Below are 22846 nucleotides of genomic sequence, written 5' to 3' on the forward strand. Positions count from 1 at the left end.
AAACAGCAATAAAAAGTTGGGTAGTTGAGATCTAGACTATGTTCTTTAACAGACTTGGATGATATGTCCTGGATATGTCCCATTTCTGTACACAGCAGTCCAGTGTTACAAAATTATTTTAAAAGTGTATGCCACTGGCAGATAAAAGGTCAACCAAAGCCCAGACCTGACTTTTCTGGGAAGCACTTTGTTGATGGTTGGTTTATTGGAGTAGTGCTTTCATCAATTTATGATGTTCATTGGCATTTACATGAAGTGTTCTTGTGATCTCCGACCCCTTCCTGAGGCAGGGACTCTTGGCATGGACACTGCTGCTGTCCCTGGTGTGTCACCAGGCTGAGGACTCAGGGAACAGACCAAGGAATGCAGCTGTTGGTGTTTCTCACACCTGGTACAGTGAAAGCTGAGGGACAGATAGGCTCAAGGCAAGAACAGAAGTGAAGACATCATCTGGTCACTCCGACCATTCTGACAAAGGAAGATGAAGCAATGACTTTGCTGCAGAAGGAGATAACAGAGGACATTACTAGTGTAAGAAGAATAATCAGAATAATGTGTTTCTAAAGGGGACCAGGACAAAGGGATCAGAGTGGAAAATTTTGTTTGAATGTAGTGACCTATAAATACTGGTAAACTGGTGTCATAAACTGGGTCTGCTTTGCTGGCATAAGTGGAGTCCGTGTCACTCAGCCCTCACAAATGGTTTCCCACAAATGGGATCTAGTGAAGCACCAATGTGGTTGTGCTTCCAGGGGGACTGTTATGGTGTGGATAAATGGATGCTGTAGCTCTCAGCACATAGGTCTGGCTTCATCATAAATGAAATCCATGAGATTTCATGGTGACAGCAGGGCAGATCAGCCAGAGCATCACACAAGTAAGTCTGTAATGTGCTAAACCTGGGTGTCCATAGATACATATTTGGGGTGTGTTATTCATTACTGACCATGTACAAGATATTGCTTATATAACACGCTCCTTCATCCTTTGAATTATATCAGATGTCAGTGCTTTGGCTACTGATTAAAGATGGGTTTGCGAAATTAGAGCCTTCAGTGCTATTGTTCTAAATTGGAGGGAGAATTATCCATTATATTTCTTTTGTAACATGGATGCACTTTTGATAAAGAGACTTTATATCCACACAAATTTATTTAAACTTAAACAGAAGCAATTCATTCTAAACAACACATGGATTTTCTTTTTCAAACAATGTTGCTTATACTTTGCCTCTTAAACTAATTATTATTTTAATCTCTAAATAAGTTGACACTTTGCATGTGGTCTGTCTCTTCAGGCTGGGATAAATTAGAGGAGCAACCTTTTAATCATAGGCGTTTTAATCTGAATGTTTTTATGTACAAAGAGTTATGAATCTGTCCAGGGTGACCTGTTTGATATTATGGCAAGCTAATGAAATTTCAAAGTTAACATTTCCCAAATAAAATGGAAAGAAGAGACAGGGAGAAATGGAGCAGATTCAAAATTAGAGAATATTGGTAGTTTATGGGTTCCAGGTTATTTGGAATGGAATGAAAGTTGATGCTACATCCTTTTTTCCATCCTGCCAGCCAGTGTCTGATCCAAGAATGTCTCTTATTTAAAGAGCAGGGCTCCCTCCACTGTTCTTAAATAAAGGCTCCCACTGTCTGAGATCCAACTCTCCCCAGTTTTCACAGTAACATTGTAAGGCTGCATGAAGAGAATTATTTAATGGAAAGAAGTTTTGCATATGATTCCCTTATCACAAACCTGCTCAAGTCATATGGTTTGATTTACATTTATGCAAATGTCAGAGAATACAGTAAAATTACCCAAGGCAGAAAGGACTGTGGCATGTCCCAAACAAGATGTGCCTATTTGCATTTATGTTTGCTAATGAAGTTCAGCCAGGGCTTGCTCTTTGATTTGGGTGTCTCTGTCTGCCATTCCATTTTATGCACTGTAATTAAACCACTTGCCCACACACATACAAGGAGGACACCAAGAAAGGAGACTTCAAGTTTTATAAATGCTGTTCTGTAACTCTCTTACACAGGGCTTATAATTCAGGATTTAACATCTCTAAGTGGTACAACAGGCCTGCAGTGTGACATTGTGCGTAACTTTAATGCAAGGAGAACTGCAGACTTAAACCAATGTAGGATTTGGCCCAATAAACTTTGGTGTCTCCGGTGCCTGCTGGAGATGTTTTACCCCAGACTTTCCAGATTTTATCCCAAATAAAAATTAAGCCTCAGCCCACTCAAAAATCACAGCTGTTTCTTTCTCCTGCCAAAATTATTCTTTCTCATCATGCTACAGCTGTGAAATCATGCACTAGTGTAAATTGTTAACTGGAAACCATTTCTAGCTGAGGTGCCTATTCAGAAGTCTTGGTATTCTACTCTGCTCTGATCTCTCATTGAGGAGCACTCACACATCTTCATGTTTGGCTGGGACTTGTTTCTGCAAATCATAGAATCGCAGGCTGGTGTGGTTTGGAAGGGACCTTAAATATCATCCAGTTTCCATCCCCTACCATGGTCAGGGACACCTTCCACTGTCCCAGATTGCTCCAAGCCACATCCACCCTGGCCTTGGACACTTCCAGGGATGGAGCAACCACTACATCAGTAGTGGTTGGATGGTGGGCAACCTGTGCCAGGGCCTCACCACCCTCACAGGGAACAATGTCTTCCTAATATCCAATCTAAACTTAATCTCTTTCAGTTTAAAGCAATCCTCCTAGTCCTAAATTGCTAATAAACACAATTATCTGTCCCTTAAATTGTCCTATAAACTCTTGAGTAAGCTGTCCCATTTCATGAGACCTACTGTGAAGACAGGAATTTTGCTTCCCTTTTCTTGGAGTGGTTCTTTTTGGTCCTTCATAATGACACTACAGGACTACCACTACAGGAGAGAAATGGGACCAAAAACAGAGTAGAAAATGAATGATTTTTCATGAAATTTGAGGATTTGCTTTGCCAAGTTCCCTTGTTCCATGCTGGCTTTTTAAGCTGTTAGTTTTTCCTTCTTTCACCAAACTAAGGGCAAAGCAAGATGTTGCTTTTAGGCAACTGATAGCAGTGAACACTGTCCATCTTTTCTTGCTTCATTGTGCCTCCTTTCAGATTGCTGGAAAAAAGTCTGCCTTCATTGATTAAATAATGGTAGTGTTGCCAGAGAGATCCGGTGTTAGAATCCAAAGTGCTTTGACAACTTGAAGGAGCAACATTTCCATGGGACCATTCCTATATAGAGGATGCCTGAGCAGGTTCTTGGGGTAGAATTGTAGAATGATTTGGGTTAGAAGAGGTGTTAAAGATCTGCCATGGGCAGGGATGGACCCGCTGGGTCAGGGTAGGAGTGGGAAGTGAGGACCAAGAAGCAAAATCATCACAAGTCTGCCCTAAATAGGAGCAGGTGGTAAGAGAGGTCTGGACAAGATGAAGGTCTTGTTTCTGCTTTCACATTGACACAGTCTGTGCAGCCTCTAGCTCTGGTTGGCAGCAATCTGTCCTTCTACCTTCAAGGAGTTCAGAGAAAAGGAAGAAAAATCTTGTCATGTGATATCAAGGAGCAGGAAGAGTTTCTGTGAGAGTTAGATTAGCCAAATAAAGTCAGATCAACTTTTCAGGGCATGGAAGCCATTCTGGGAAGGCAAACTGTTTAATTTGTGCCAGGTTAGGTGATTCCCCATGTCTGAAAGTTGGTCGCTTGACCACTTCTGCACATATTGGGCACAGCAAGAGTCTTAAAGAACTTCAACCACAGCATGAAAAGTCAAAGCACAGCCTGATAGTAAATTTTAAGAGAGAACACACAGAAAATTTGGATGCAGTAGACACTTTTCCAAAAAGAGCTCCAGGAGGAACCATGGGCTTATGTTGTCTCTTTACAGCAAGACATATCCAGCAAAATGGATACAGCTATTTTAATCCCACATCAAGAGCCTGCATCATCCTCTATCTGTAATTCTGAGCCAAATAATCATATTTTTAAAAAAATTAAATGTGGATGCTGCCAAAGTGGCATAAAGCACCCAGAAGTGTCATCCAAACCCTCTAAATTATCTCCAACCACATTAAATGTCTGCCACATACATCTAAACTCTTGCAGGGGCACATGCACATGTGAGTTTTATGAAAAACATCTTGCTGCTTCTCTTCATGATTGTTGGCATGTAAAGATCTGTCTTTCAGTATCACAAATTCAGCTGTATAGATCTTAAAGATATCTGGTATAACTCAGAAAGATGGGATGTCTGTAAAATATTTTTGCTCTGCATAAAAGCATTTTGGAGGTTAACCTTTATTATCTAGTAGTGTATCAAAATGAGAACGAGGTGTTATCTTGTTATGGAATGGGATGAATCAAACTCCCTCCTGAAATACTGATTTTCAAATCACTTACCTTTATGCTGAAGTTGAAGGTATGAATGGTTTCTGGGTAAAATGGTTCAATTTATGGCTAAATTCCATAATGAAACATACATATATCAGAATCACTTTGTCTGGCTTGGGAAGGAAAAAAATGTGTTGTTTTCATTATTGCTGAACTTCATAATGGCTTCAGGAATTTTTTTTGGTCGTTTCCAAAGAAAGTGAACTTCAGGCAGAGATTAAAGCAGAGGAAATTTCAGCCCAAGGGCAAATGTTTCAGAAAGTTTAAAGTATGTGAAAGGGGGAGTGAAGTAGGAAATAGTTTTCAATCCTAACTATAGCCACACTTGTTATAATATATCACTAAATATCGACCAGTGGGTGTGCCCAACTCTCCAAAGGTGTTATCCTGCCTGCCATGAACTGGCTTCTGAAATGACCTTTGCAGGGATGTAACTGGCTGTACAACACTGCCCATGTTGGAAAATGTTAAACTTCATTCTTTCCCAGGTGAACCCAGCCAAGCCCAAGTTTGCTTCACAACAAAAATTCCTTTCACAAAATTCAGTCTTTTATCTTTCATGTAGCTCCAGGTTTGTAGTCAGAATCATTTGTCTCCAAGCAAACTGCACAGTAGTCCTGAATGTTTTGTTTATGTGTTAAAGGTTGTCACTTGGGTTATAAAGCCCTGTGAAACTTTTGGGGTCAAGCAGCTAAAAGCATTGCTTTTGCATCGACTTCCAAATGCCAGCCATAATGGTTTGGGCAGGCTGGACATCCAAACTGCCTTGGACTTTCTGCTTGTGGTTGTGGGAATATGTTGGATCCTTTCAAAATTATTGGCTAGTCTGTCTTGGGCATGTCATGTTTGGGTATAGAGTCTTTGGATTTATTTTGTGTTTTGTTTGTGGTGATACTGTCATGTCTTGGCTGTATATCCCAGAGTTGATGTTCTGCTCTTTGACTTCGATGCCATATGCTGCCTGATCTCCAGACTGAAGTGTGGTGCTAATGTAAAGGATGCTGTAATGAACATCTTGTACATATTTCCTTTTGCATATTCACTGTCTGTAAAATGTCTCTCTGAATACATCCTTGCTGGTTTTGAAATGGTTTCTTTACAGTTCAGTATAAATGCTATTTATATCCAAAGTTGTTTGAGGTTATCCTTTACTCCTAATGTTACTGTAATTCTAGTTTAAGAGAGGAGAAATTGATCTGGCTGAAATTAATTAGGAAATTGGTAGAGCCACTAAAAATGGTGGTTATATATGGCACTTCCTAAATACTTTGACTGAAGAGGTACAAAATAAATCTGACGAAGCACTAACTGTAATGAAATAGATGAATACATTTTCATTTTTAAAACAGGATGGCTGCTGAAGGTGAACCAAATAAAGCAAAACTATTTAAATTCCTTTGCTTTCTAAAAGATATTGTTAATAGAAAAAAAAGGTATTTTTTTAAACTGAGAATATCTCCTTACATTATAGGGGTTTTAGTGGCATTAAAAGGTATAGTTTCCTATATTGATTTGGAAAGAGCTGTTAAAAATGCATGAAAGATATTTTAGGGAAACAGTGTCACAGGATATTTTAAAATTATTTTCTCAAGTACCACTTAACTCTTGTGCTTCTTTACCATTGGAAACACATCATCCTAGGTTACAATATATGGGATATCTAATTATTTCCTACTAACTAGAGAGTCTTTAAGATTAGCTTGATTTGGAGTGTTGGGGATTATACTAGTGTCTGTTTATATAACTTTAGACTCAGACTATAAATTTGGAAAACTGTAATTATTCAATAATTTAAATAGTATTCAGGCAGTTTAGAAATGTTTCTTGAACACAGTGAATAGAGAATACGTGCTTATAAAGGACAAATAAATTCAGCATAATGGTGTATTTTGGCCTCATCTATTTTGCAGGCAATTAACAAAGGAGGATGTTGCATTTTTGCCTTTCTCTTGCTCTCCTGAAATAGTCACTAACCACTTGTTAACCACACTGATTTTTTAATAGACAAAGTGGTTGCTTATAGCTTCCCCACCAGAAATGTTCAGATTAAGCACACTATTAGATTGCAGCCAGAATAGCCTACAAGACAGGAAGAAAGCCCTGCCTTTCTCTCTGCCTCCTTCCCTTGTTTAAGCTGATGTGATAATTCACTGCAGATTTTCTCTTTCCCTGACAGAGTGCCTACCGCAGGAACGGGATGACTTTTCTGGCCTGCTGATGTGGATGTGGATGCAGCAACAGGAAAGACAGTGTTGTATTAAGGTGATTTTCTTTTCCCCTCCATGGAAGGAAAAAAATACAAGCTCCAATGTCTCCATGTACCAGTGAGTGGGCTGGTTTGTTGTGACTATCTGCTGGCTGTCTCTGTCTCTTTTTCCAGCCCCCTCAATCGTTATTCTTGTTTACTAGCTGGAACATTTAGCTAATTAATGGCAGGATGTTTGGGATAGGGTGTAGGTGGACAAGAATGCAGCTCAGACAATGCTGGAGTTTGCAGGGGACTTTCTGACTGCCATGTCATTTTTATTTAAGTGTCTGGAAGTCTGTATGTTCTCCAAAAAATGTTTTTTATAAAGCAGCATAGGGCAGGAAGAGGCCAGAGATAGACTGGATTGTGTTGGTCTATTAGGTTGTATAAAGGTTATGTAGTTTTCTTTGCAATTTTTACAAAAAGAAAAAAATTTTCCCTCTATTTTCTACTAATTCACACTTGTTTATCTCAAATAACATAAGTGTTCACAGAGTACAAGCCAATTTAATCCAGTGAGGTGATTTTGATGACAGGCATACCAAGTTTGGATGCAAATATACTCAGGAAAAGTTCAGATCAACTAAACTTCACCAGTGAGCGACTTGGTTTTTAGCAGGCCCAAAGATGACCTAAGTCACACCCAAATTTTCAATATTGACATCTCCTAAGGTTTGAGCCATCATTGTGCAATATCAAAGAAAGCCTTTGCAGTGACTTGGCACTGGATTGGGCCCATATTTGGAAAAATACATTCTAAAGTGTTTCAATAACTGTGTCTGTCTCGGTGGTTGTAGGCAAAGGCTTAATGTTGTGTACTTGCTCAGCGTTTGCTGCAGGAAGCAGATGTTGTCCCTGTTGTGGACAAAGGCAGCGTTACTGTTGGATTTGGTTAAAGAAGAAACCAGATCTTTTTGCCTTTTTTTTTAATATATTTTAGCTAACGTTGTTTGTTTTCAAGATTTTTTTTTTTTTTTGTAAATCTCAGTCCCTGCCTCTATGCTTATTCCCATCCCTTTGCTACTCCAGCCTTTGCTGGCCTCACAAACACATTCATTTCTTCCCATGAAAACTGTACAAATATAAGAGCTAACCACGATGATGCTTGAGCAGAGAAAAGGGCTCCTGCTTCAGCCTGTCACCAGGATCTGCTGGCACATCCTGCTGGTGTCCCTGTGGTACCCACAGCTCAGGGGTCCTCTTCAGCTGCCCAGAGCTCAGGCTTGGCATCCAAATTATGCCTCAAGTTAATACCGAACACTCAAGGGATCAAGAGAACAGCAAAATATTTTATATAGTGCAGCCATCCTCCTCCTTTGGTCTTAGTATGTGAGGTCTTAATTTTCACTCCTGCTCTGTGCTCTTATGGTGATTTGTAGGGGGTTTTGATGTCCTGCTCTCCTGGACCTGCTTGCAAAAACTTTAAATATATGTATATTTTTTAAATAATTGGAAAAAATGTCTCTTTGCCACCAAAATATTGTAAAAGTGAACGTCGTATGTCCAATATTGCTGCCGTTCATAAATGGCTTTTTTCTTCTATCTGCTTACGCTTTTGTTTTCTGGAAATTTTCTGTGTGTATAGGACTAAAAGCAATGTGTAAAATGTATTAAATGAGGGAAAGGGGAAGTTTTCTGATGTTCCATTTGTGCTTTTTGAAATATATGATTAAACTTTTCTTTTTATCATCACTCTTTATTTTTGTTGGCATCCTTAATCATGGAAAATTATATGCTCGCTGTAAACCTCCAGACTTTTTTAAAAGGACACCAGCATTTATTGTATTTAGTTTCGATCTGCAGGGATACAGGCAGAAGAAACCATTTCAGGCACTGGGTACTGGAATCAAAATTCCTTCTGTTGCTGTCTCTCTCCCAGATTTTACATTTTAAAATATGCATAAGCAGGAAAAATACTGGCACTTATTTTTTACTGGTCTCCTTAAAGTCCCAGAGAATGAAGACTCAACATACATTTCTCTCAGAAATATGACAGATCATGTTTTTGTTGGTCTGCTGTGTGTTTGTCTATCTTGAACAGCCTGACAGGCAATTATTTATAAAATCTGGGTTTGCCCAGTAAACCCATATAAAAACCTTTCACTTCTCTGCACAAGTCAGGGAGCTGAATTTAGAGTCAAACAAGGTATGTTATGTCTCCCTATCTTGGTTTAACCCAGTTTATTCTTATTTTTGGGAAGTAATCACTTTTTTTCTCATCTTCAGAGTTTTTCTTAACTCTGTTTAAAACACAAATGCAACCAGTAATGCTTGTGTTGCACTTGGAGTGTGTCTTAACTCCACTTCCCATGCTGCAGAAACAGAGATGTATGCTTAGGCTGGTACTACACATTTTATTATATATATAAAATTCAGCTTGAGATTCAGTTAATTGCTGCATATGAATAATAGCCTTACACATCTGTAATTTCAACTTGCAGATCATTTCTATTCTTAGCCAGGATTTATAGGTACTGAATCAGATTGTGTTGATTATTTCACGTTAGTTATCTGAAGAAGGGAAACTTCAGTTTCAATAGGAATATGACTGTATGTCATATAAGGAAGTGTGACTTTTGCTGTCAGCTCAGTGCCTGCCTTGTTCTGTGGTTATACTACCTGGTTTTTCAGTTTTTCTTCCAGCCCTCCACAAAACAGGGATAATAACTCAGCTTAAAATTTGTCAGAGGTGAGGGAGCCACAACACAAATTTCTAGTTGAGCTTCGTCTCATTTCCAGGTCCATTGTCTGTCAGTCTTTCCTCTGAGAAAATCAAATGCTTTAAAAGACTTTTGTCTTTGTCTGGAAATGGGAAGAAGCTGACAGTGCTCCAGATGTTTCTCCAGAGACACTCAGGACCCTCCAAAATGTGTCCCCCCTGGTTTTTCAGGGCACCTTTCTCTTTGTCAAGTGTCCATCTCACTGAGGGGGGAAATACAAAAAATGTGTTTTGGCATTCCTTGGGTGTGGATGAACCTTTGTGTTGCATTAAGGTTCTGCCATCAGGCATGTGTAGATCTCATAAAATGGTTTATAGTTTCCCGTCCAGCTCACAGAGAATGTTTCATGGTACATAAACACTTGTAATCATAAATTCAGAATAAATAGATAATGACATTAGTCACAAGTCCAGCTCTAACTGAAACTTAAACAGTTACAGGGTTGGGGGTGTTCTTGCCTGAATGAATCATCTTGTCCAAAGTTGGGCTTTTTATACCTCTACTTTTTATACCTCTGCTATATATCTACCCCAGGCAGCAGTGCAGCCAGGGAAATGCAGTGGTGGCATGCATTAAATCCAGGTTTATTCAGAGGGCACGAAGCCAGCACAAAGCAGCAAAGCCATCCCTGAAGGAATTGAATGTAAATTTGATGGTTTAAATAAGGCCAGATGCCTCAAAAATTATTTTGAAAGATGTATCTTTAATGTAGCTCAACTTTTTTCTTTTTTTTTTCTTGAGATAATGATGTTGCCCTTACAAAATAATAAGAAAAAGTAGTTCTCATCTCTTGTGGGGAGACAAAAATCAGATACTTTGGTTTCTATAAATCACCGAAATCTTGGCAATACTGAAACAAAGTTTTAGAAGGCAGATGGCTGCAAATTTGAAAGAAATCTTCATATTTTACTGTTAAAAGCTTTTCAACTGTCTAGAGAGTGCTCTGAGACACTACATTGATAGTCATTCTCAGTAATCAAGCTCCACTATACTTATATACTATTTTTCTTAAACAAGATAAATTAGTAGTGAGAGATGGAAAGATAAATAAGGAAAATAAAGAACTAAAATTATAATAATATGGTTTCATTTTACATTTTATAGCTCTCTTCAATATTTCTGATTGATAATTCATCTTAATTCCTATTGGACAAAAATATTGGCACAAGAATCTTATATTAATGTGTATTTCTGGACTTGTCTTCATCCAGATGCTTTGCAAATTTTTCTTACTGATTTGGTGAATATGTGATCTGTCAATCTTTGGTCCTCGTATGACTTTGATTATTGTAATATCTGAGTGCCTCACAGGTTTCCATGTATTTATGTCTACATCACATCTTTAAAATAATGTGTTGTTAGCTCCATTTCTTCTGGGGAAAGGCTTAGTGATGGGCCACATGTTGGGAAACCTGGAATGGTTCAGAAACCTGGATTTCTCAAATCTGATATATAAGATTTAAAATGCTAAAATAATGTTGCTTTCAGTTCTGAAATATCTCCCCTCTGCAGTGAAAGCAGTAGGTGTGTCAGAGAGCACATAACCCAGCAGGCTGAGGGAGAAAGGGACAAAGATCCAACTGGATCCATGAGAGGAACCGGACACAGAAAAATGCAACCACTCAATCTGGATCCAATCCAGGGTTCAAGACACTGAAAACTTCTGGCTGAGATGTGCCATGGGCACATGGTGACCCCCTACTCAAATACAGAAGTTAAGTTTTCACCATAACATGGACTGTGGGACACCTTCCTTCCTCCAGACTATGCTGGACTTCTGAAATCACCATGAGGGACATATTATTACAGAAATCATGCTTTGGCAGTGCCAGAGCATTCTCACCTTCATCTCCTCCCAACCTGCCTTTGCAGAGTGCATCAGAGCACAAAGAAATGAGAGGAGAAACACAATTAAGAAACATAAATGCCCTCTTTTAAATGGGACAGCAGCTGATGGGTGTTGACAAAGATAAAGTAAAATGCTAATTTTTAGTAGATTAACTGTGTCTGAACCCCATAAAATGCCACTGAAGTGTGGTGGCTGATCCTCATTCTGTAACCAGACCTGGGAAGAAGAGAAGGTGTAAGATATCAGATGCTGTAGTGAGATTCAGATAGTCAGCAGTCAATAACTGGCTCAAACCAGTTCTGTTTACCTCTCATTTCCATAAGTATTTAATTAATCTACAAAACAAAAAAACTCCAAAGAAACGATTGCCTGTCTTGTACTGACACGATTTCTTCAGATCTGCAAATGAAATGGCAGCAACTGCATGTCAAGCTGAGGTGAAAACAAATCTGAAACATCACTGCAGGAGGAGAAGGAAGGTGTTTAGAGGAGAGAGGTTCCATCTGAGCTTCCCCCTGAACTCCATTGCTCAGATCAGCAAGGGAGCCTAAATTTGCTGCTTGTGCACAAATTTTGTTGTAGCTTCAACTGAACAATTTTAGCAAACTAGACATGATCTGTCTAGTGTTCTCCATGTCAGCTTGCCCTTACTTTAATATAAAAAGAATTTACACTCTTCTGTTTTGGAATGGTATTACCATAGTCCTAAATTTTCACTACTCAGAAAGATTTTTGTGTAGACAAAACACTAATAAATGGAAAGAATTATTAAGGAATGCTTTGAGCACCTGGGAGGGGGTCTTTGACAGTCAGTTTCTCCATGGAAGGTGCTGCTTTTATTCATCTTCTCTGGGATGGTGGCAAAACTGATACACATGGCTCCTGTAGGGCTTGAACTTCCACAACAAACATTGAGCTCAACCTTGAGGTCTCTCTCAAACTCATGAGCATCCCACTTGTCTCCTCACTGTGTAAATCAGGCACAAGCACAAGAGGGAAAACATGACAGATTCTTCCACTGGAAGATCAAGAACCACAACACTGAATATTCCAAGGTAAGGCAGAATAAAATAACCTTGGTCTGACTGGCCTTGGCAGCAGGTCGCTTAGGAGAAATCTTCTTTTTTTTCCTGTTTGACAATTACATCATGATTATTTCCACACTTTGGTGATCAGAATTTAGTCAGTGAAATATCTGAGAATAGTCAATTCTCATGTGCAGTCAACTTTGAGAGCTCATACAATGGTAAACAGCTCTCTGTCCTTTTGCAGCTGTTGTTTTTGACTAGTGGGTTAAAAACACATTTTAAGGGCGCATGTATTTTGGGGCAGAGTCTGAGTTGGTTGCTTTTATTAACAATACCAAAATAAATAAGTGTAGCCATCTAAGCTAGTCCACCTTGCTCCATTGGCCACCCTTGCAGATACAGTCTTCCCAAAATTATGGTAGTGAACATAAAGTTTGGTATAAGCAGCCAAATTTTTGAATTTCTGGCCAATGTCCAAACTTCCCCAGTTTTCACCCCAACTGGTTTTTATAGGTGCTTTTTTTACAGTGTTGAAGTTGGGCTTGTAGATGATGCTGGATTCATTTTTATTTTGTTGAGGCTTGTTTTATTTGCACTTAGGTATGTAGTTGTGGTGCATGCTCTGAAGGGATTTTGCATCTTATTTGGTTTCTTTGGTGGTCTTGAAGGAAGGGAAAAATTAATGCAGCACTTAAAGAGGCTGTTATTAAAACTTTATTCATAGGTGAGCAGGAGGAGCATAGAAAATGTCGTAATTTATATGCATATATATTAAATAAATATGAATATATATGTAGTAATATTTTTCATGATGACTGAATTCCAAAAATCAACTCTACTTTTTAAATCCTAACGCAAACATAACCCTTTTGAGGAGGTCCTGATACCTCCCTCTCTCTGCAATAAAAGTGGTTTATCCTTGTAAAAATAAAAGATTTTTACTTTGTGGAAGTAATTTGATTGTAACCTTTGGTTTCTTTGCTGTCTGTCATTTTTCTCTTGCCCAAAGTTTAATGTTATACTGTGAATCTTTAAGAAATTGTGAAACCTCCTGAAGTTTTAGAAAAAACCCCACCTTTGACATGTATGAAAAAGGCATTTTTGAATCTGCAAATTGTTGGATTTTTTTTTTCCTTTGATAATAATTTGTTGGGGATTTTTAAAGTCCATCAGAATGTGGTTTTAGAGGGAGAGATCTCAAGGAGCTGGGACAGAGTTGTCAGAGCCAGACACTGCAGAGATACCTCTTGCTCCCTTAAATTGTTCTGAAATGTCCTTATATTTTACAGTACATGAGTTGTGCTCTTGGCTGCCATTTCCTCCCTGCAGCCTCCCAAAGGTAAGTGGATTGTGCCCTCTGGGGGCTCTCCACTGCTTTAACTTAGATTTAAATGTGGTGTGTTTTTTTTCTTTTCTTTCTCTTATTCTTTCTTTTTCTCTTTCTTTCTTTAGCTTTAAATGTCACATTGATTTTCCCCCTCTCCTTATGTCTTATGAGAGAAGAAATTTATGGCCTTTTTACATCAGGAAGTCTAGCTTTTCCTGACGTTTTATTGCTTTGAATATTTGAAACATTTCAATCCCAGACAATAAATATTACATGATTATTGTTTTCATATGGATAGGCTATTTCTCCCTGTTTTTCCTGTCCAACATTTTACTAGCAAGTGACACCCAAAAATTTATGGATACTAAAACCATTACTATTCAACTTTGCTGGGAAGGTCAGAGATAGTCCCTCAATTTGCATGTAGTGTATATATATTTTTTTAAAAAAATAAAAAGTTTAAATCATCTCATATGTTTTGAATCTTATAATGATACAAACTTTTATCAGAAAAGAAGGTATGATTTTTTTCCTTAAAAAAATTAGTCATGGGTCAAACCTTGTTCTCACTGAATTAAATGACAGCTCTTGAAGCTTAGGTGGGAAAAGCAGTGAGCTCCAGTGGAACATTTCCCAGGATAGCAACTGGCAGCCTGCAGGTGCAGAGCTGGGGAGTTTTGGGGAGTTGATGGGATGGTTTGTTCCAGTCTGTAACTCAGAGTGTAGGTTTTCTGCTCACCCAGGTTGGTAAAATTTGTTCTCGTGGTAGAAAGGATTCCTTGCCAAGTGGGGCCCACAGAACCCAGTCTGAGGTTACACTTTTCAATGCTCTGTTTGGAGAAGGCAGCTGGCTCCTCACTGTGTGTGTGCTGCACCAATTCTGCAGCACCAGCTGTGGCAACCAAGTGCATCTTGAAGCCCCAGGTTTGATCTGACAGCCAGCAGATAAAGCAGTGTAGGAAATCTCTGGTCAAGTAACTAAGACATATTAAAAGAGGCACAGGTTCTGCTCAAAAGCTCTAGTTGGCTAATTTTAATTTTGTCTCTATATTGACTTTTTTCCATGGATACCATGCAGGACCCTGCTGCTTGTGTTCCATTAACTATCACAGAATCACAGAATGGCTTGGTTGGGAAGGGACTTCAATGATCATCTCATTCCACCCCTTGCCATGGGCAGGGACACCTTCCACTATCCCAGGTTGCTCCAAGCCCCATCCAACCTGGCTTTGAGCACTTCCAGGGATGGGGCAGCCACAGCTTCTCTGGGAAACCTGTGCCAGGGCTTCACCACCCACCTGTGCCACCCACCTCACCACAGGGAAAAATTTCTTCCTAATCTCTGATCTAACTCTACCCTCTTTCAGTTTAAAGACATTCCCCTTTGTCCCATTACTCCATGCAATTGTAAAAAGTCCCTCTCCAATTCTCTTCTTGATTAGAAGGGAATTTCTCCCAGGAGCCTTCTCTTCTCCAGGCAGAAAACCCCAAATTCCTTCAGCCTGTCAAGAGAATTATTATATTTCAATGATTTTGTATTGATCTAGCTTGCAGAACTGTATCCTAGATAACCAAGAAATCTCCCTCTTTCTGTCAGTTCCCAATAAATTGTTTTGTCCCAATTCAGCCTGTCTATATAACTATGAGAAGAGGAATCCTACTCTGTTTTCAGAGGAGGAAAACTGTCAGGTTGTGGGGACAGTAAAGCTAAGTACATGTCTTTGGGACACAAGCAAGATCAGACCCCTCTCAGGCTGGGTAAAGGTTTGCAACAGGGATAAGAAAAAATACAAAACCTGTCAAAAATTTTCCACTGCAACAACATCCATGGTGGCTTTTTTTTCTTCTTGCCTTGTGTAGATAAAGGGAGCCAGAGTCTAAATCCATTCAAAAAGAAACACTAGTAAGTACTTGTTTAAAGTCTTTTTTAAGTGTTGTTGTGTCTTTACCCTCTGTCCTGTCTCATCCTCTTTTGGGAATGTTGAAAATAACATTCAGCTCTGTGCTGCCTTTGTCTGTCCTTTTCCATGTGGTAAACATGGACTTTTCCCTCCCTTTTCCTTACAGACTTTCAGCCAACTCAGCTTTTCCTGTTTACCTCCTTGTCAAAGGTGTCATTGGTGATATCACTCCAATTCTAGAAATGAGGAGTTTTGCTGCTTTTCCTAACTAGCTGCTGCTCCCTTTGGTATTACATTGATTTTGCATCATATCAGATTTGACACATTTACCAATTCATTTTTGTTTTAAGGAAAGCAGATGCTTCCCTCACCCACCCCTTACCAACCCATGCTGAAGGTGAAGGCACTGAAATGGTTTTCTGGAAACCTGGGCTCCCATCCAGACCTCTCAGTGCCTCAGTTCATTATCACTGTACAAATGAATTTATAGACCCAGTCTTTTAAAAATAATACTGGTTATAATGGTAAGAGGGACTGTAGGTCCTTAAATTTAAATTAAAAATGGTGGTAGGGAAGCTGCAGTAGCTCTGTGGCTGAAAAACTGACCACAACAGCTTTGCAAAATCAGTTTTGTTCTAGCAAAGAGAGAGATGAGTCCAGCACAGCAGCTGCTTTATCAAGTGCAGTGTTTGTTTCTTCTGATTTGGAAACCCCACACATTTTAGTGCCTCAGGAAGACACTGAGTCCTGATAAAGGCAGCTGCTGGCTTAGAGTTCCCACTGTGGTTTGGACACAATTCTTCTATTCTACACAATAGAAAACCAAAAAATTGAAGTGTGATGTCGTGTGAACCCTTGGTAATTATCAAAACGGACCCTGGTTTAATCCCTCCAGATATGTAATCTTCTGCTGAACAGTAAAGGCACCACACATAAGGAAATACTTGAGTTTTCTTGACTAATGATATTTGTAAATGTACAACAACCTCTTCATGGAAGTAGCAGCTTCATAGCTGAAATCAGAATTTCAGGCTTTCATTAAAGAAAAGAAGGTGCTGCTTTCAGAGCACCACTTAAACCTGTACATGACTAATTCACTGAGGTCCGCCTTACACCATTGTCATCTTGGAACATCTCTGAGGGAAGAAAGTGATCCATTTTTCCACCTACATCTCCATGAAGCCTACTCAGAAGAACCCTTACACTGCTAAGTATGCAGAGTCATAGAATCATGGAATTATTTGGGTTGGAAGTGACCTTAAAGATCATCCAGTTCCAGCCCCCTGCCATGGACAGGGAACCTTCCACTATCCCAGGTTGCTCCAAGCCCCATCCAGCCTCACCTTGGACACTTCCAGGGATGGGGCATTTGTCACCATTGCTGCATTTTCAAGGACCAGCAGCAGCATCTGCCCCCCACCTGACCTGAAACTGTCTTGATATTTGGTGTGATTAGAGCACGCTCTGAAAGGAAGACTGGAAATAATAATGTTCTGCTGAATTGAAATCTGTGTAATAATTAGGAAAAAAAAAAAAAGCCTGTGGACATCTAGGAAGGACAATAAGTTTGAGGTCTGTTGTGTGGTGCAGAAGGTGCAGCTGCACTGTTGGGAGGGTGATCTGCAGCCGCCAGCGAGTCATGCCCTCAGCTAATACCTGTACCCTGGGGTCCCTCACCATTTTATTGCTGCTCTGGAACAGGATGTGCAACTGCTCTGCATTAATACCTTATTACAGGTTAGCCAGTGTAAACTCCAGGTGTTGAGAACATGATTTATTCCATTAGTATAAAAAGGTGTTTTCTATGGCCGTATTAAAAATTATACTAACTGTTGGGCTTGCCACTGCACTGTGTGTGGCACATGCCAATTTAAACCTGTCATTTCCTCCAATTTAAGGACATGTCCTCAGAAGATCATTAATTGGGGGTGGGGTTGGGGATCACAGTACAGCTGTGGCCTGTTAACCCCCATCTGGCTGTTAATCCCTGCAAAGCACCTTCCCCAAAGATGTCAGCTGCTACCATGCGGTCACCAAAGCAGAGACCAAAGAAATTACATTTTGGGGTCTATTTTATATTTAAATCTATTTTACATTACAACTTTAATTTAGGGTGAATTGTGCCTGTAGTGTGATGTATGAACCCAGTAGCTTTATTTGTAATCAGTTCACTGTTGAGTGGAACACATAATTCCAAAGAGCAGTAGCAGAGCTGACAATGTTTCCTGTGCTCCTCTGGGCTTATCCCAAAGGAGCACCAGCCCTGAGCACTGCTGGGATGAGCAGTCACAGGCTGATGTTCCTCCTCACTGGGCTCCCCTCTGCCAGTGCTAGACTCAAGGTCCTGGTCACTCACTGGACTGAGCAGATGGAGATCCAGTCTGAGGCTTCATTGTTTTGTGTGTGTGTGAAGGCAGTGCAGTGGTTTCAGTCCCATATGGTTGCAAAATTCTGAGTTTACCCAGCTGAAAACCCCCAAACCATGAGGGTGGTGAGGCTGTGGCACAGGGTGCCCAGAGCAGCTGTGGCTGCCCCATCCCTGGAAGTGTCCAAGGCCAGGTTGGACAGGGCTTGGAGCAACCTTGGATACTGGAATGTGTCCGTGTCATGACAGGGTGTGGAAAGAGATGATCTTTAGGTCCCTTCCAACACAAATCACTCAATGATTCTCTGATTCTATGATTTCTGTGCTATCTTCCCTCTGAGTCTTTCTTGGGTGGATTTTTCCATTTTCCTTTTCTACTCTCCAATGGTGCTAGCTTAGCTGGGCATTACACTCAGGCTCAGTAAGCCAAACACCCAACTTAAATTCCTAATACAGCCCAGCAAAGGTCAAAATCACTCTTTTGCAGTAATCCACATCAGCTGACCTGCCTAAAGAGAGAACAGAGAGAGTGGATCAGGAATGTGACATCAGACACAGGGTGGGTTGCAATATTTGGTGCTTTTTATGTGTTTTTCCAGTCCTTCATGCCTCATGTCCACACAGCTTAGATCCAAGTTCTGGTTCCAGAGCTGGTTTGAGATAACCTTGCGGAAATCCCAGAGAAAAGGCTCAGGTCTGCACATGACCCAGGCTCATGCCCTTGGCTAAACTGCAGCTTTTTTCCTGGCTGCCATTTCAGCAGCATCACACAACCACAGCATCTCCTAGAAAAGCTCCAATCTTGCCTGATGTAAAATAAGCTTCTATTTTTTAGGCAACTTGAGAGTGGATTTTCTCTGTATGCTGCACTGAGCTACCAGCAACCTGTACCCAAGGGAGGCTGGTGCACAAAGCCTGGCCAGAAGCACATCAAGCCTCAGGGCATTATTCAAATGCACACAGCAAGCCCTTAGCAGCCCTGCCTATTTCAAGCAGAGTCCCTTAAACCTGTTTTTCCTGGCAAAGGTTTATCTAGCCTGTGTTTAAAGACCCCCAAGGATGGAGATTTCACAGTCTTGAGTCTACCAATGTTATAGATCCTCATAAATTTTCTTCCTATCTGGTTTGAATTTTTTTCTCCTTTTTTTTTTGCCGCATTGTAAAGGCTTTCCTTATCCTAACAGTGAGGACAGATTGTAGCAGTGTGCTCTGGAACAGCCTTTTCTGTGCTCAAAGGCACTTACATCCGACCAAGGCTCTCTTTTGGCTAATAAATGTAACTCGATCAGCCTGTCCTCCCAGGCTGCACTTTCTGGCTCTCCAGCACAGCTTTCTGCTTTGACAATGAGCCATTGATAACTGCTCTCTGGGTGCTCATATCTGCAGCCTTGTCCCCACTCTCCAGCAACTTTATCTAGACCCATGTTTCCCTCACCTGATTAGGAAAGTGAATATGAGACAGTGTCAGAAGTCTGCAAGTGCCAATGATGAATCTATTGCCTTTTTCCTTCACCCTAAAGCTTGTCACCTGTCACAGACATCCCACAACAAGGGTTCAAATGGCCACCAAAAGTCACACTTGGTGTAGAGTCAAAGAGTAGACAAAGGATTAGTTAAAAGCAGGAATTGTTCAGCCTGGTGGGGAGCTGGGCAACAGAAGCACTGAGGTGCTGGAGTCATGGAGAGGGGCACCCTGACCTGTAAGAGGTGGACCATGTCTTTCCAGTATCCCATTTTCCCATTTTCACACCTGTGACAGGTCAGCATTTGCACTTGCAGCATCTGACTTCCTGATTCCTGTGAATGACCTGCTTTTGTCATGCTGATAACCAGGTATTTTCCCTGACTTTGCCCAGCAGGTGAACTGGAAAAAATATCACTGACAGAGAGGTTAAATTAATTTATAGTGATTATCTCATGGCGTTTTAATATTTAACACAGGTTTTCAGCTTTGAGTGTGTTGTAACACAGGTTTTCATCTTTGAGTGTGTTGTTAAAACATGCATGGAGAGAGCCAGAGTGCCCTCATCATTTGATCCTCCTCCTGACCCATATAAAAGAGCTTCATCAGTTTTATTTCCAGGTTTTAATTTCTTGCATCCTACTCCTCAAAAGGCCAGGGACTAAAAGTAGTTCCATCCCTCACAGCACATATGGGAATGGGATTTGTGGCTCCTGGGCTTCTTTTCCAGCTCTCTCTCCAACTTCATCAGTGTTACATTCACCTCTGCTCTCCTCAGTGACCCCACCTGGAATCTTACCATCTTGCTTGGCTCATCCCTTGCTCTCAAGGCAGCTTTCAAATGGTGAAGAAATCATCATCCCAATTTGATAGATGGAGAAACTGAGGCCCAGCCAAGGGAAATTACTGCCATTCTTGTCTCCATGCTCAAGGGCTTGTCCACCAGACCAGACAAGTGCTGGGGTGGAAATAAATATTCCTCCTGATGACTGTGGTCTCTGTGGTCAGGGCTGAGGGTCGAAACGTTCGCACAAGGCCTGCACACAGAAACCACAGAATCCCCCACAGCTCCCCTGCACTTTATTAAAAGTCACTGCTTCTGTGAAAAATGGGGTTTATAAGAGTTGGGTGCCTTAATTATAAAGTCATGTGTGTTTGAATGACTTCTTCCCTGCTAACCATTTGTGACAGCCTACAAATGTGAAAAGTATTACCAAGCCTATTTTTAACGTGGCTATGGAGAGGCTGTAGTGGGGGAAAACCAAATCCTACAGGATCCTAGTGAGAAAGACAAGTGATTCCTTAAATAAGCTTAAGCTTGCCTGGGTTTAGCACTGATGCTGATACTATCCAAAAGACAGGAGATGTGGGAGTCCTGTGGAAGCAACTGGGTGTTAAATAGGAGATAGGAGTAAGGGATAAATCTAACTGGGTGCAAAATAGGTGATGGGAGCAAGGGATAAATTTTCCCTTTGGAAGTGGCTGAATGGTCAGTGTATGAAGATAAAAAAATCTATTCAGAGGGGTGCTTTCCCATGTCACAGTGTGCAGGTTCTACATGTGTTTCCTGCAGAGCTGTCACCTGTAAGAATTTATTCCATCCTGTTCTTTATCTGATAATTTGCCACTAATGGGGGACACAAATTGCTCAGTGCTTTGTAGAACTGATTCCTTAACGCTGCTTCTCCCAGGGTTGTGGCAAACTCGAGCCCTGGAGCATCATGTTTGTCACCAACCTTTAGCCACAGGCTCCTCAGGGGAAGAAGAAAACACAAGATCCCTCTGGCAGACTCATTCCTGCATCCATTACAAGGGTTTCACCTTCCTATAACAGGGAGAGGCACTGGAGAAGGAGAGCAGGCCAAAAGCAACATTAATGTTGGAGCAGTAAGTGTCACACTTGGTTGGAAAGGAAATGAAAGTGATGGAAAGGAAATATTCCACACAGGAGGGGACAGAGAGAATGATGTTCTTTGTTGGTTGAAAGGTAAAGAGAGGTGTGGAAGATGGATAAAAAGATGACATACCTGTGGATAAAAGTTTTATTGTGAGTTAGGTTTAAGGTTGATGGACACCATTGTGGGAATTTCCTCTGATCAAATATATAATTAGTTTTAACTCCAGGCCTATGATTCTTTCTCCTTCCATGATTTTGTATGGGATTATACAGATCTTAATCTTGGTGTAAGGTCTGCAAAAAATACTTCATGCCTGGATAAATAATCCAAGTGCTATGCAGCAATACAAAATTTACACCTTCCTTTAACTGTGTTATATCCCCATTTCTCCACCACTGTATTTTGTCAATTTTGAGTGATAAATAATTTATGCCCCCCTACCACAGTATCATCTATTACAGTATTCTGTGATATAGCCTGTAATTTAGTTGCTTCTTTACCATTTTTAAATAAATTAAATTCTCTATTTCCTAGGCCAAGGCAGATTTTACAGACTTAACTGTCACATTATTTAAAATACTTCAAAGATAAGGATTGAATCTGATGGTCATGAGATACTTCACACCACAGAACTAGGACCAGAAATAGAAAGAAAAAATGTGGCTTGTTTTGTTCAAGAGTTTTCAATTTCTTTAGTTGGGTACCATGAATGTGCATCTGAAAAGAACTTTTCCTCTTTGTAATGCAGACCTAGCATGAAGTACATCTTATTCCTTGAAATAGCCATTGTTACCAAGCTGTCATGGCACTACCTGCAGCCAGACGGAGCAAAATTAAAATGTTAGAACTTCATGTTACATTTCTCCAGGTGAGGTTTTGCCAGAGCTCAGTAGCTACAATGTAATTTCCACCTAAACATTGTTTTTGACAAAAACATGGGATAATTTTCTCATTGTTATATTGAAATGTACTTATATTGTGATTAAACCAAGCCCAGTCATGAGACTCTGACATGTTAAGGCTTAATACTGAAGTCTGGAGTAATATTTTCTCTTTTCTTTCATGACAAATGTTGAACCCAGATCTTCACTGTAATCACACTTGTCTGAGTCAGGAGTCTGAGTCAACAGTTTGATATCTTTGTCATGGCAAAATCTACAATGCATCTGGCGACCTGAGGGCTCAGGGAGATTGCATGCTTAAGGAGTTGTAGTTAGAAAAAAGGGAAATTTGGAAAAGGGGATAGGAAATCATATTTTTTCTGATACATTGCTTCCCTGATTGTGTATCTGTAGATTTTTTGTTGTTTCTTTGGTTTTTTTAAACCTAATAGAAATTACTTTCCAGTCTTAACTGTGGATGAGACAGAAAAAAACCTTCTCTGTGTAGATGAATCACTGGTCATAAACAGTGTTGTCTGACTTAGAAACCAAGTCTGTGATTATAAGGTTGTGTTTACTATGGAGGAGTCTAATTCAAGTTGGTTGTGGGTCTTCACTGGAGATGTCACTCTCTAGAGTGACTTTTACATTTGAGAGATTGACCTGGAAATCTTAAATCTGGCTCCCTCCTCCCTATGAAGCTGCAACAAAGAGACACAACTGCCTTTCCCTGCATTCAAACACATCAGGAAAGGACTTGTGGTTCAGGCAAAATTAT

At 40.2% G+C, this 22846-nt stretch overlaps 1 protein-coding gene across 3 annotated transcripts in view; it reads left to right on the forward strand.

The window, feature by feature from the left end:
- Positions 1-8329, forward strand: part of SUPT3H (SPT3 homolog, SAGA and STAGA complex component) — a 255664-nt gene extending 247335 nt beyond the window's left edge. For all 3 annotated transcript variants that reach the window (XM_064709906.1, XM_064709907.1, XM_064709908.1), the window contains exon 12: positions 6566-8329. In XM_064709906.1, coding sequence (XP_064565976.1) covers positions 6566-6607 — 42 coding nt within the window. In that variant the 3' untranslated portion in view covers positions 6608-8329. The remainder of the gene's footprint in view (positions 1-6565) is intronic.
- The last annotated feature ends 14517 nt before the right edge of the window (positions 8330-22846 follow it).

Source organism: Zonotrichia leucophrys, chromosome 3, assembly GCF_028769735.1.
Source record: "Zonotrichia leucophrys gambelii isolate GWCS_2022_RI chromosome 3, RI_Zleu_2.0, whole genome shotgun sequence".
In the NCBI taxonomy this organism is placed as follows: domain Eukaryota; kingdom Metazoa; phylum Chordata; class Aves; order Passeriformes; family Passerellidae; genus Zonotrichia; species Zonotrichia leucophrys.